At 45.3% G+C, this 14961-nt stretch overlaps 1 protein-coding gene across 1 annotated transcript in view; it reads right to left on the bottom strand.

Moving 5' to 3' along the window:
* The window catches only part of C9H20orf194 (chromosome 9 C20orf194 homolog), a 92023-nt gene extending 80116 nt beyond the window's left edge, over nt 1-11907 (bottom strand). The window contains 2 exon segments of the mRNA XM_032224481.1: nt 16-95; nt 11768-11907. Coding sequence (XP_032080372.1) covers nt 16-95; nt 11768-11865 — 178 coding nt within the window. The 5' untranslated portion in view covers nt 11866-11907.
* Nucleotides 11908-14961: the final 3054 nt, after the last annotated feature.

The raw sequence follows: 14961 nt of genomic DNA, 5'->3' as shown, positions 1-14961 counted from the left end.
GTGAAAAGAATTTACCCAAAATGCAGAGGATGCCATCTGGCTGGGACTTGCTGCTCTCCGTCAGAATGTTTTGAATTTGTCGAAGTCTGCTGCAACTGGAAAGAGAAAGGGGGGGGCACACACAAGAATTAAGAGGTTGCGGTGGGAGAGGAAGGAGCCGAGTTGTTTTATGCCGAATTGGCAAAGCAAAGAGTACCCCCCCTCCCGTTGTTGTTTTTTGGCCTTCTGCAGTTTTGCAAAATGCTATAGAAATAGAACAAAATTTGAAAGAAAATAGAATAGAATTGAACTGAACTGAATTCAAAATAGAATAGAATGCAGAATTAGGAAGAACAGAACAGAATAGAAATAAGAATGAAAAAAATAGAATAGAATAGAATTTTAAAAAAAATAGAACAGAATTCAAAATAGAATGTAATTTGGTAGAATAGATTAGAATTAGAAAGAATAGAATAGAATAAATATTGGAGAATAGAATAGAATTAGAAAGAATAGAATGCAGAGTAGAATAGACTAAATACTGGAGAATAGAATAGAATGCAGAATAGAATAGAATTAGAAAGAATAGAATTGAACTGAATTGAATTCAAAATAAAATAGAATATAGAATAGAATTAGAAAGAACAGAATAGAAATAAGAATGAAAAAAATAGAATAAAATAGAATTAGAAAGAATAGAACAGAACAGAATTCAAAATAGAATACACTTTAGTAGAATAGAATAGAATTAGAAAGAATAGAATTGAACTGAATTGAATTCAAAATAAAATAGAATATAGAATAGAATTAGAAAGAACAGAATAGAAATAAGAATGAAAAAAATAGAATAAAATAGAATTAGAAAGAATAGAACAGAACAGAATTCAAAATAGAATACGCTTTAGTAGAATAGAATAGAATTAGAAAGAATAGAATGCAGAATAGACTAGAATAGAATGCAGAATAAAATAGAACAGAATAGAATAGAGTTGGAAGGGACCCTGGAGGTCTTCTAGTCTAACCCCCTACTCAGGCAGGAAAACAGCCTAGGCCATTTCAAACAAGCTACATGATTTCAGTCAAACGCTACTTCTTAAGGAGTGTTATGATCTCCACGATCATACACGATGTTTGTAGCACCCCCCACGAACAGGTCTTCAAATCCAAGACGCACGGCAACCGACTCATATTTATGACGGTCGCAGCGTCCCTGTAGGGGTGTGTGTGTGTCAAGCGATCCCCTTTTGCGACCTGCTGACCAGCGAAATCCGTGGGGAAGCCAGATTCGCTTAACAACCGTGGGAGGAACTTATCAGCCGCCGTGATTTACTTAACCACTTAAGAAAAGTCGTAAAACGGGGCAAAAAGCCGCTTTAAAAAAGCGTCTCACTGAACCACAGAAATTTCAGGCCGATTGGTGGTCGTAAGTCAAGGACTCCCTGCATTTTGCTGCTGACTGTTGCAACTGTTATTTCTTTTTCTTATTTTTCTTTTGAAAAAGTTTTTTTTTTAAATTAAACGCTAATTAAAACATTGGACGCTGTGTTAACTGTCCTGGCAAAATCTTTGCCATACATGCGAAGATATAAAAGTTATACAGGATAAGCACCGTGCTTATTTACAACTGGTCTATTCAGGATTTACAAATATAAAAATATTGTCTTTCTAACCAATGATGCTTTGTTTTTAATCTTATACATTTGCACTGTTGTAGTTTTCATGCATAATTCTAATCTCTATTCCAGTGGTTCCCAAACTTGGCAACTTTAAGACTTGTGGACTTCAACTCCCAGAATTCTCCAGCCAGCTGGAGAATTCTGGGAGTTGAAGTCCACAAGTCTTAAAGTTGCCAAGTTTGGGAACCACTGCTCTATTCTATAAATCTTAGGTGTTGGGGTCTTTCCTATTTTGTTCCAACCATCGATAAAATTTGTCCCAGATGTTATAAATATTCTTGAAAACCGTCATTTCTGTTCTGACAGCCAGCCAGGGATTTTTTATAGCTTGGGTGCCAAATTCCAGCCGACAAGACCGACAGATCCAGGGAAAAGCATTTGAGATTTTTTTTTCTTCTTCCTTTAAGCCGAGAATTCCCAGATTCTGCCATGACCGACTCGGGGCAAACGTATTGTATCTCCCACGCAGGAGAGAAACAACCCTTGGTGTCCAAACTTGGGAACTTTTAAGACTTGTGGACTTCAACTCCCAGAATTCCCCAGCCAGCCATGCTTAAAGATTAGAAGATGAAAAACAAGGCAACACGGTTGGAATTACGATATTTTTTATATTTGGAAATGCTGAATAGAACAATTGTAAATCAGCACGGTGCTTATCATGTATAACTTTATATCTTCATATGCATGGTATTTGTATGGCTTTGCCAGGATGGTTACACGGTGTCCGATGTTTTAATTTGTGTTTAATTAAAAAAAACTTTTAAAAAAAATAAGAAAAAGAAATAACGGTTTCCACCGTCAGCAGCAAATGCAGGGAGACCTCAACTTACAACCTTAGAAAGTCAAGAAATATGATGTTTTCTGCAGGGACTGCATGCTTTCTTTCCCCGTTCCATTTCAGTTGAAAAGCACCGTCAAATTAAACGAAGAATAAATAAAAACGGGGGAAATGGAATAGTAGAGAAGAAGGGCAGAAAATGTCAAAAGAGGCTCTTGCAGATGTGTAGGAAAATGACTTGAAAGCAATTACGCTGGCCTGAAATCTTGGAACGAGCCGAGAAAGGCTGACTCATTTCCTTGGGGTTATTTTTATACGTTCTCAGAAGTCCATCGGAGTCGGCGATTAGAAATTTTAAATTTCAAAATTGCAAAGACTCAGACAGTGAGGAGGGTTGGGGAGGGACGTGGGCATCAATCCCTGGAGTTTTACCCCACGTTTTTCGTGTCGGATGGCCGTTTTTCCCTTTTGCATTTGATTCTTGTCAATCAAAGAACATAATTCTGCATGTATCGAATGTAGAGCCAAATAAAGATGGGTAAAAGTTTTAAAAAAATGTCACTTTTAAAATCTCTCCCTCAAATCAAAGACTACCTCTACTCTGAAAGTGCAGGAAAAGAAAGATTTGGTAGCCAAGCTCCTTCCAAACTCAGCTTCTGCTTCCATTTTGTGGCCATCTTCATCTCTAGCTTCAGGTCTTGTTGGAGTCTCCAGTGGTGACTCCTGGGCTATTCATGTGATTTGGTCAAAAGAGTCAAGATGGCGGCCTGCAACTCTGCGGTCTGTTGTGGCCTGCCAGTGGCCAGTGGAGCTGGCGGCAGATTCACACAGTGAGGAGGAACCTGGGCCAGTCCTGGAGTCTGGGGGAGGCTCTGATGAGGAGTCTGTGTCGGAGGCAGAGAGGGGGCCAGGGCCGTCTGACAGTTATCAGCTGCCTTCGGAGTCAGACATCAGTGAGGCAGAAGAACAGCTGGAGCCTGTTCCCAGTGTGCACATGCGCAGAGTTGCCAGACGAAGGGAAGAGCTAAAGAACAGGGGTCGACTTGGGAGTAAGGCCACAGGTGGACGGTGAATGGCCCCTCCCAGAGGGAATAAAAGACGAGCGAAAGGGGAGTGGAGTTTGCAGGAGACAATCAATTCGCTTCATTGGTTCGTGACTCTCCGAGGCTCCTTGCCAAGTTCTGCAGATCTCGGCCTGGCAGCTCTCCAAGCCAGATAAGGTCTGTGACCGTAAATCCTCCTTTGAAAGACTTTGCTGGATGTGAAGGAGCAGAATTGACAGCCAATTAATAAAAGGGTTTTTTGTCGGGACAAGGAGTTGGCTTCAGGCTCTTATAAATTAAAGGGGTGTGGAGTTTGCAGGAGACAATTAGTTCGCTTAATTAGTGTGAAGATTTGTTCGTGGCTCTCAGAGACTCCTTGCCAAGTATTTTCTTGCACAGCCGTTGTGTTTGGAAGATATCGGCCCAGCAGCTCTCCCAGCCTGATAAGGTCTGTGCTTGTAAATTCACCCTTGAAAGACTGTTTGCCAGGACTTTGCTGGATGTGAAGGAGAGGAATTCACAGGAGCGTCATAAAAAGGGGTTTTGTCGGGAGAAGGAGAAGCCCAGGTTAACGGCTTTTATTGGTTAGTCCTTACAATACTTCGTTTTAGTGACTGCTCGAAGTTACAACGGCACGGAAAAAAAATGTGACCGATCATCGTTTTTTCACAGCAACCACACCCAGTCATCGAGATCAAGAGCCTTGGCAAATATTTCATACTTATGACGGTCGCAGTGTCCCAAGGTCAGACACTTCCCTTTTGACAGGCAAAGTCAATGAGGAAGGCAGATTCAATGAACAACCTGGGTGACTAAGTTAACAACCGCCGTGATTCACTGAACAACGGCGGCAAGAAACATCGTAAAATGGGGCAAAATTCACTTAACTGTCTTACTCAAGAATTTTGGGGCACAACTGAGGTCATAGGTTGAGTACCTGTATATACAAAAACAGTAATTGTGGCAGTTATCTTCTTTCTTTCCTTTCTTTGTTTGTTTTTCTTTCTAGTCTTCCTTCCTATCTTTCTTTCTTTCTTTCTTTCTTCCTTTTCTTTTTCTGTTTCTTTCCTGTCTTCCTTCCTTTCTTCCTTCCACTCTCTACATTTCTTCCTTCCTTTGTCTTTTTTTCCTGTCTTCCCATGTTTCTTTCTTTCTTCCTTGTGTTCCTTCCTTCCCTTCTTTCCTCACTGTCTGCTTCCTTCCTTCCTTTTTCTTTCTTTCTTATTTTCTTTCTTTCTTTCTTTCTTCCCTCCTTTCCTCCATCTGCTTCCTTCCTTTTCCACCCTTTCTTTCTTTCTTTCCTTTCTGTTTTTCTTTCTTGTCTTCCTTCCTTCCTATCTTCCTTCCTTTTCTTTTTCTGTTTCTTTCCTGTCTTCCCACATTTCTTTCTTTGTCTTCCTTCCTTCCTTTCCTGTCTTCCTTCCTTCCACTCTCTACATTTCTTCCTTCCTTTCTCTTTCTTTCCTGTCTTCCCATGTTTCTTTCTTTCTTCCTTGTGTTCCTTCCTTCCCTCCTTTCCTCGCTGTATGGTTCCTTCCTTCTTCTTTTCTTTCTTTCTTCCCTCCTTTCCTCCGTCCGCTTCCTTCCTTCCTTTTCCATCTTTCTTCTTTCTTTCTTTCTTTCTTTCTTTCTTTCTTTCTTTCCCTCCACTCTGTTCATTTCCTACCCCACCAGCCTTGCCTGCACACAAACCTCCTCACAAACCCCCCCCCCCACGACAATCGGCTCTTCTAAGCTGTGGAATGCGACACATTCTTGGGGGCTGAAATCTCCTTTCCCAGCCTGCTTGAAAGGCGTCTGGGCTTCGAAGCCAGGCAGAGGTTTCCCCAAATGCAGATATCTCCGACCTACAACCTCCATAGGGACTATTTACGTGGCTGAGGGAGGCCTTTGTTAAGTGTGCCGCGCCCTGCTTTATGACCTTTTATTGCCAAGGTGAGGAGGAGAAGAGCCATGCTTAGATTTTTTACAGGGAGTCCTCGACTTAACGACGCAACCGAGCCCAACATTCCTGTTGCCAAGGCAAGGCGGTTGAGTGACGTTTGCCCCATTGATGACTTTCCTTCCTTGCCACAGTTGCTAAGCAAATCACTGCTGCCGTTAAGCGAATCACACGGCCGTTAAGCGAATCTTGCTTCACCCCCACCCCCCAATTGATTTTCCTTGGGGAAAGGCCATCTGGGAAATGGCGAACACGGGACTCTTTGTCACCCGTCATAAATACGAGCCAGGGGTGGGTCAGTTTTACTACACCAGTGTTTCTCAACCTTGGCAACTTGAAGATGACTGGACTTCAACTCCCAGAATTCCCCAGCCAGCAAATGCTGGCTGGGGAATTCTGGGAGTTGAAGTCCAGACATCTTCAAGTTGCCAAGGTTGAGAAACACTGTCCTAGACACTGAATTGTTTATACACGAATGCTGGCTGGGGAATTCTGGGAGTTGAAGTCCAGACATCTTCAAGTTGCCAAGGTTGAGAAACACTGTACTACACAATGCACATACATGCACGCTGTTCAATGTAAATTATTCTTCATGCACGCACAGAACCATTTACAGGGAACTGTGCACACGCAGTCACTAAAAAAACCAAAATGGTGGCAGCCCAGTGGCTGCGAGGCAACCAATTCTGGGGCGTGGCAGGCCTGGGTCACTGCCAGCTCTGCAGCCCGGGCTTGAATTCCGCTACCGGTTCAACCGAATCGGGAGCAACCCGCCTCTGATACGTGCCCGAGCGCCTGGATTTTCTTCATGTCATTGCAACAGTGCAGAAACCGAGGACTACAAGAAATGCGAATCCGCTGTGCTGCAGGGGATATGTGTGCACGCATGCACACGCATGCACACGCATGCAGCACCCTCGCCCAAAGAAACGTGAGCTCCTCTGTCCTTGGTGCATTGGGGACAAGGTTACCTAACACCCCAAGATCCTTACACGTTGCTGTGTTTAGTTTCACACATTCCTCAGAATTTATGTTGCATTCTTCTCCTGTGAGGACTGGTAGATATTAAGCCGGTAGTTGAGAATGTATTAAGTTACCTGTCACCTATTTGCCCTTCCATGCAAATAGAGAGAGAGATTTAAAAAAAAAAGCAGAAAGACCAAGAAATTAAAAAACAGGTACAAAACCGGAGAACGAATAAAAGGTAGAAATACAAAGTAGACTGCAGACAACAATGGTAGGAATTAAAAGGATATAAGATGATATAGAATTGATAGAAAAGTTATATGAAAATATGTATAGATAGGTAGGTAGGTAGGTAGGTAGATAGTTAGATAGTTAATTAGATAGATAGATAGATAGATAGATAGATAGATAGATAGATAGATAGATAGATAGATAGATGATAGATGATAGATATAGATAGATGATAAATAGATGATAGATGATTGATAGATAGATGATAGATAGATAGATAGATAGATAGATAGATAGATGATTAATAGATAGATGATAGAGATAGATAGATAGATAGATGATAGACCATAGATAGATATAGATAGATTATAGATAGATGATAGATAGATGATTGATAGATAGATGATAGATAGATAGATAGATAGATAGATAGATAGATAGATAGATAGATAGATGATAGCAATAGCAGTAGACTTATATACCGCTTCATAGGGCTTTCAGCCCTCTCTAAGCGGTTTACAGAGAGTCAGCATATTGCCCCCAACAATCTGGGTCCTCATTTTACCCACCTCGGAAGGATGGAAGGCTGAGTCAACCCTGAGCCGGTGAGATTTGAACCGCTGAACTGCTGATCTAGCAGTCGCCTGCAGTGCTGCATTTAACCACTGCGCCACCTCGGCTCTATGATTAATAGATGATTAATAGATAGATGATATAGATAGATAGATAGATAGATAGATAGATAGATAGATAGATAGATGATTAATAGATAGATGATATAGATAGATAGATAGATAGATAGATAGATAGATGATTAATAGATAGATGATAGAGATAGATAGATAGAGATAGATAGATGATTAATAGATAGATGATAGATAGATAGATAGATAGATAGATAGATAGATAGAGAGAGAGAGAGAGAGAGAGAGAGAGAGAGAGAGATAGGTGATAAGATAGATAGATAGATTTGGGTATATAAGATTTGTATGTACAGATAAAAGGAACACAACACACATGTAAAAGAAGTATAATGTGTTGCAAAGAGGTTATGTTTGCATAAACAAAATAAAATATTTTCCTTTTAAAAAGGAAGAGAAATATGATCAAAGGCTGCAGTAGATTTCTCTGGAGATCACAAGGGGGAAGTCCAACCTGGGCCACTTTTAAAAGATGTGTGGACTTCAACTCCCGGAATTCCCCACTCCCTGCTTCTCCAAAATAACCCGCAATTAAACCCTCATCACACGCCAATCTTTTTTTCCCAGGCTTGCATTTTCGGCTGCTGTTTTTCCTTAGGCCGTCAACGACAACAACAACAACAACATAAACTCCGTGTCTGCTTATCAAGCACCCCAATTTTGATCCTGTGAGTGTAGGAAGGCTGTGACGGTTGTAAGGATGAGGACTGGTCACGAGATCCTTTTTTCCCCCCCAATGGCTGTTGTGATTTCGAAGGGTTGCTGAACAAAATGGTTGTGAGAGACAAAAAAACAACAACCGACACTACTGCGCTACAAAGAACCCGTTAGAATGTAGAACATAGAATAGTTGGAAGGGACCTTGGAGGTCTTCTAGTCTAACCCCCTGCTCAGGGAGGAAACACTAGTGGAGCACCCACAACTTCTGGAGGTTCAACTTCCACTGATTGTCCTCATGTCAGGAAATGTCTCCTTAATTCTGGGTTTCTTCTCTCCTTGATTAGTTTCCATCCGTTGCTTCTCGTCCTGCCTTCTATTCCTTCGGAGAGTAGCTTGACTCCCTCTTCTTTGGGGCAGCCCCTCAAATATTAGAAGACTACTACCATGTCACCCCTGGTCCTTCTTTCCGTCCAACTAACATATACCCAATTCCAGCAAAGGTTCTTCGGTTCCACCACAAAACCGCGTAGCTGACGTCATCACAGCGCGACGAAAAAAGCACGCTGTAAACGCTAAAGCTAAAATTAACCCCTAAACCTAAACCTAACCCCCCTAAACCTAACCCTAAACCTAACCCTAAACTTAACCCTTAACCTAACGCTAAACCTAATCCTAACCCTAAACCTAACCCTAAACCTAACCCTAAACCTAATCCTAACCCTAAACCTAACCCTAAACCTAACCCTAAACCTAACCCTTAACCTAACCCTAAACCTAACCCTAAACCTAACCCTAACCCTTAACCTAACGCTAAACCTAATCCTAACCCTTAACCTAACCGTAAAGCTAACCCTAAACCTAACCCTAAACCTAACCCTTAACCTAATCCTAACCCTTAACCTAACCCTAAACCTAACCCTAAACCTAACCCTAAACCTAACCCTAAACCTAACCCTTAACCTAACCCTTACCTTAACTTGAATCGGCTTGCTTTCAAAGCGCTATTTAAAGCGCCCTTCTTTCTCCGCGCTCGCTGTTGTCGCCCTGCTGATGGCGTCAGCGACGCGGTTTAATCGGGCGCGCTTTAGTGGAGCGCGGTTTTGTCGTGCCACGAGGTTCTTCATATGTTTTAGCCTCTAATCAACGCCTTCGTCTGAAAAATATGCTGATTTTCCACTCATTTGCTTAGATTCCTGAAATTGCTCCCATCTCCCCTGCAGACTCTCTAGTTCTTTCTCAACTCTTATTATCTTTTAAGATTTGTGGACTTCAATTCCCAGAATTCCCCCAGCCAGCATGGAAAGACCCTTTTGTTATTAAGGGCTCAGGAGAGGAAGCGCTTTTGGCCATTTTTAGGCAGGGTTTTATTACTATAAAAGGATGCAGGAAAGAGACTGGATTTTCACCAGAAGGCCAGATCAATCATCTCTACAAGTAGTCCTCAAGTTACGACAATGGAGCCCCAAATTCCTGCTGCACAGCAAGACTTTGGTTTAGTAAATTTGAGAGAGGGAGAGGAGGAAGTGGAGGAGGAAGGGGAAGAGGAAATTTCTGCTGCTCAGCAAGGCAGTTATCGAGCTTCGTGCCATTGCACAACCTTTCTTGCTGCAGGCTCTTAAGTGAATCACTGCAGCTGTTAAGTTAGTAACACAGTTGTTAAGTGAGTCTGGCTTCCCCATTGACTTTGTTAGAAGGTCGCAAACGGGGAACACGCGACTCCAGGGCACTGCGACCGTCGTAAACATGAGTTGCCAAGTATCACGTGGTAATGGGGATGCTGCAACGGTCGTAAGTGTGAAAAACGGTGCTAAGTCAGTTTTTTAACTGTTTAACTGTTTATTAGTGAGTTTATTTATGAGTCCCCTTCGGGGGGAAAGGGCGGCATATAAATAAAATCAACATTCAACATTCAACATTAAATTTATAGGCCGCCCAATCCCGGAGAACTCCGGGTGGCTTACAGAAACAGAAATTAAGAGAAATTAAAAACAGATAAAAACACGACAAATTTAAAAAGACACAACATGCACTCAATCTAAGCGGGGCTGGACCTCAATCCAGAGGTCAACAGTCCCAGGCCTGCCGGAATAGCCAGGTCTTAATAGCTTTTCGGAAGGCTCTGAGAGTGGGGAGGGTCCGGATCTCCATAGGGCCGGAGCGGCAAGAGAGAAGGCCCTACTCCAAGGCGTCGCCAGCTGGCATTGTCCAGCTGAAGGCACCTGGAGAAGGCCCATCCTGTGCGATCTTATCGGTCTTAGGGAGGTGTGCGGCAGAAGACGGTCACGAAGACGTTAAACGGCCACTAAATGAATTGTTGTAAGTCGAGGTCGAGAGCCAAGGTGGCGCAGTGGTTAAATGCAGCACTGCAGGCTACTTCAGCTGACTGTAGTTCTACAGTTCGGCTGTTCAAATCTCACCGGCTCAGGGTTGACTCAGCCTTCCATCCTTCCGAGGTGGGTAAAATGAGGACCCGGATTGTTGTTGGGGGCGATATGCTGACTCTGTAAACCGCTTAGAGAGGGCTGAAAGCCCTATGAAGCGGTATATAAGTCTAACTGCTATTGCTATTGCCTCCTCCCCACTCCGATTCTTTAGGGTCTCTTCACAATCAACCCACGGTTTAGAGCGAGAAGGCGAGCAACTGGCTTGAAAGGATCTACAGCGACGCTCCCAAGTCACCCATATTTAAAAGATGCATTCACACAACACCTAACTGAGCCAGCCGGCTTCCTGGTTGTGCAATGCACAACGAAACACAACGATCCGGACAACAAAGTTGGGCTGCAAATCCTCCTCGTCCCCCCCACCCCCACCCCCAGGTTTGCAAATGCACCAATTCCACCTGAAAGGGGGTTGAGCGTGTTGTGGGAACGCAACCCAATTCTCAAATTGCTGGGTTGAATTACAGCACCGGTCGCTAATCGGGGCAGCCAGCTTGGACTATTCCAGGAGCGGATTTTGATTTATTTTGTGTGGGGGGGATGGAAGGTTTTTGTTTTTTTTAAAAAGAACCACAGTCATGTTGGCAGACGGGGGATTTCCTGGTGGTGCCCCATCCACCTCTGGTCTCTTCCGCTCTGCTAAATTTCAACTTGGGGCGGGGAGGAGAACCCCAAAGATGCTTCTTTGCAGGGTCATCAGGAGATGAGAGGGGCTTTCTTTAAAGAACCACAGACATGTCTGCAGAGGGGGGGGGGAAGGATTTTCCTGGTGGTGCCCCATCCACCTCTGACCCCAACTTCAGCCAGCTCTGCTAAATTATAACTTTGGGGGGGGGGGGAGAACCCCAAAGATGCTTCTCTGCAGGGTCATCAGGAGACAGGAGGGTGTTTTTTTAAAGAACCACAGTCATGTCTGCAGACAGGGGATTTCCTGGTGGTGCCCCATCCACCTCTGGCCCCCTCCAGCTCTGCTAAATTTCAACTTTTGGGGGGGAAGGAAAAGGAGAACCCCCAAAACATGCTTCTCTGCAAAGCCATCATGAAGAGGGACCGCCTGTCAACCTGTTTTCTTGGCATGACCATCCAGCCACCCCCCCCCCCGCCCCAAATCTGGATCTCCTGGTGGCCTCCCATCCCAGAACAATCCCCTTAGCCCTCCTGCAGGCTTTGCACCACTCTTCCCCAGGGGCCAAAACTCTGCCCCCCCCTCCCCACGTGCCCCAGGCCCCGCCCCCTCTCGAGGCCCCGCCCCCCGCCCCACCCGCGGCTCCCCGGGGAGGGGCCAGCCCGGAAGCGCCCGACTCGGGTCAGGGGAGCCGTGCGAAGGCGGCGGCGCGTGTATAGCCTCACCTGACGGCGGGCTGGGCGCCCCCTCGGACCTTGGAGCGCCCCCTGCGGGCCGGGGGCGGCAGCAGCACCCGCGGGCTGCGCGAGGGGAGCAGCGCCATTGTCCCTCCGCCGGGCCTGCAGAGTGCTCTGACGGGAGGGGCGGGCCGTACCAACGGAGCAGCGGCTGGAGGGAGGGACGAGGGAGGAGCGTCAAAACACCGCCCCCAGAAAGGCGGGTCCATTTGCCTTCCTCCGATATCCCCCTCCCTGACGTCGCCGCAGGACACCCCCACTGCCCGCCGCCAAGATGGTACGTCCCAGGAGCAGCTGTTCGCAGGGGTGTATGTGGAAAAAGGCGAGAGACGGAGAGAGGGAGAAGGCGTTGCCTTGGCAACTGCAGAGCAGCCGGCCACGCCCCTTAGCGACCGCCCTGTCGGACGCGGAGGAAGCAGGCGGGCCTTAGCAACGCCTCTCTTTCCCCAAGCGGCGCCCTCCGCCCTTGGGGACTCCCAGGCCCATCCTCCCCTTCCCTGCCTATCCAAGACTACAGCTTCCAGGATTCCCAGCCAGCAGGAACTTTTCACAGATTGGAGAGGTGGAATTGGGTTAAAACAGCCACTGAGGATAGTTGCAAAGAAGATGCCACGGAGCCGAGTGCGAAGTCTGGAGGAAGGGAGGGAGACGGACAGCTGCCTCTCAGGAATGATCTATGACTCATATTTTGCAACCTGAAAGGTGGCTGGACTTCCGTTCCCAGAATTCCCCATGGGAGCCAGGGGATTCTGGGAGTTGAAGTCCAGGCATTGATGAGATTTCAAAACATTGTTTTAAGCATCATCTGATTTTAATCTCTCCTGTGGTTTATCTTTCTTATTAATTTATCATTTAATTATTTGACTGTTTTATGTCTAATTTCTCCTGTGAGTCACTCAGAGTCACCTATACAAGATGGGCAATTACATAAACCTATTTTTCCCTCTTTTTCCACTTTTCAGTTACAGTTTTCCACATTTCTGACTGAGACATCAATGGTTTAATGCTATTTTTTAATGCCATTTTCTAAGAGACGTTTAAAGAAACACCTGGATATTCTCCCACACGTTCAAATATAAATGTGGGAGCTTCATCACTGGAAGCTTTCCAGAAGAGACCAGACTGCCGTCTGTCACAAATGGTGTAGGGTCTCCTACTTGGGCAGGGGGTTGGACTAGATGACCTACAAGGTCCCTTCCAACTCTACCCTAAAGCTTAATCTGATGGGATGAGCCAGGTTCTATCAAGTTTTTCTCTCGCTCCGTTTCCCCCCCTTTAAACAAAAGAATCAAACTTTGCAATTTTCTGGGGCTGCACCCCAATAAACCGTTTAAGGCTTGAAAAATGATCATCGCCCAGCATCTCTTTCCAAGGGTCACCCAGAGGGCAGCTCTGCAATTTCTTGCCAGGGAAACTGTGGGCAGAAAAACCACCTACGGTTTTCTGCTGGATAGAAATTGTTAGATAAAATTGGAAACAGCCGCATAAATCAAGCGTCTCCTGCAGCAGAAAACCCTGGAAATCACCTGGCTGAGATCTGTCCCAGGAAAGGAGGAAGCCCCAAACAGCCACATTCAGATGAGAGAGGGAGGATGGAAGATAGGAAGGAAGGAAGGGGAAGAGAGAGAGAGAGAAAGAAAGAAAAAAGGAGGGAAATAAGAAAGGAAAGAGAAAGAGAAAGAAAGGAAAAGAAAGAAAGATTGATAGAGTTAGGAAGGAAGGAGAAAGACGTGGGAGGGAGGAAAGGAAGGAAAGGAAAAAAATAGTGAAAGAGAGGAAAAGAAAGAAAAAAGAGGAAGGAAGGAGAAAGACGTGGGAGGGAGAAAAGGCAGGAAAGGATTGAAAGAAAGTGAAAGGAAGGAAGGAAAGAAAAAGAAAGAAAGAAAAAGAAAGAGGAAGGAAGGAGAAAGACATGGGAGGGAGGAAAGGAAGGAGAGAAATTGAAGGAAAGAAAAAAGGAAGAAAGGAGAAAGACAGGAAGGAGGGAGGAAAGGAAAGAAAAAGAGATGGAGATAGGAAGGAAGGAGAAAGAGGAGGGAGGAAAAGGAAGGAAGGAAGGAAGGAAGGAAGGAGAAAGAGAGAAAGGGTTTCCTCCATTGATTTTCAGCTGCCTTCAAATCTGGAGCTGACCCCATATTTTTTTTTGGGGGGGGGTTCAAAATAAATATGCTTTGGGTTCAGATCTTCCTTGGATGCACTTGTGCCCCCTTTCCATCTTCTTTCCCCTGTTGTGGTGTCCTTGTGTTTCTGGTCTGTTGATCCCTGTTGCCATGATCTTGTCGATTACTGTCAATCTCACCTTGGGCCTTTCAATTCTTGTTTACTTCAATTCTTGTTTACTTTCAATTCTTGTTTATTCAATTCTTGTTTACTCATGCCATGGGCTCCGGGTGGAAACTTAATGATTAAACCAGCAATCAATATCCTCTCTGCAGCTCTGGAAAGTCTCCAGGCCTTCAAGCCACAGCCGTGTGTCAGACACAGGGGGTCCGAAACGGGGTCAAAAACGTCAAGATGGCGACTATCGCAGGGCCCTTGAAGCTCTTGCCCACGTTTATGTGGGTTGCCATGCCGGGGGAGGGTTTAACCGTGTCTGACCTAGGCTTCCCAAAAGCATGAAGCCGACTCCTTTGTCCCGATAAAATCCCTTTTTATTTAGGTTTTATTTAGAATTCCTCTCAGCAAAGTCCTGGCCAACCGTCTTTCATGAGATTTCACAACCTTTATCGGGCTGGGAGAGCTGCCAGGCCGATATCTTCCAAACGCCAGGCTGTAGCAGGCAATTCCTTGGCAAGAAGTCAGGAACCGATCTTCACCTGAATGAAGCGAACTGATTGTCTCCTGCAAACTCCACTCCCCTTTTGCTCCTCTTTTATTTCCTCTGGGAGGGGCCATTCACCATCCACCTGTGGCCTTACTCCCAAGTCGACCCCTGTTCTTTAGCTCTTCCCTTCGCTTGGCAGCTCAGCGCATGCGCACACTGGGAACAGGCTCCAGCTGTTCTTCCGCCTCACTGATGTCTGACTCCGAAGGCAGCTGATAACTGTCGGACGGCCCTGTCCCCCTCTCTGCCTCCGACACAGAGCCCTCATCAGAGCCTTCCCCAGACTCCAGGACTGGCCCAGGTTCCTCCCCAACCCTCCTCACTGTCCGAATGTGTCGCCAGCTCCGCTGGCTGCTGG

The sequence above is a fragment of the Thamnophis elegans genome, chromosome 9 (genome assembly GCF_009769535.1).
Source record: "Thamnophis elegans isolate rThaEle1 chromosome 9, rThaEle1.pri, whole genome shotgun sequence".
Lineage (NCBI taxonomy): Eukaryota > Metazoa > Chordata > Lepidosauria > Squamata > Colubridae > Thamnophis > Thamnophis elegans.
The sequence above is the reverse complement of the archived record's forward strand: the minus strand, read 5'-3'. Positions and strand labels throughout refer to the sequence as shown.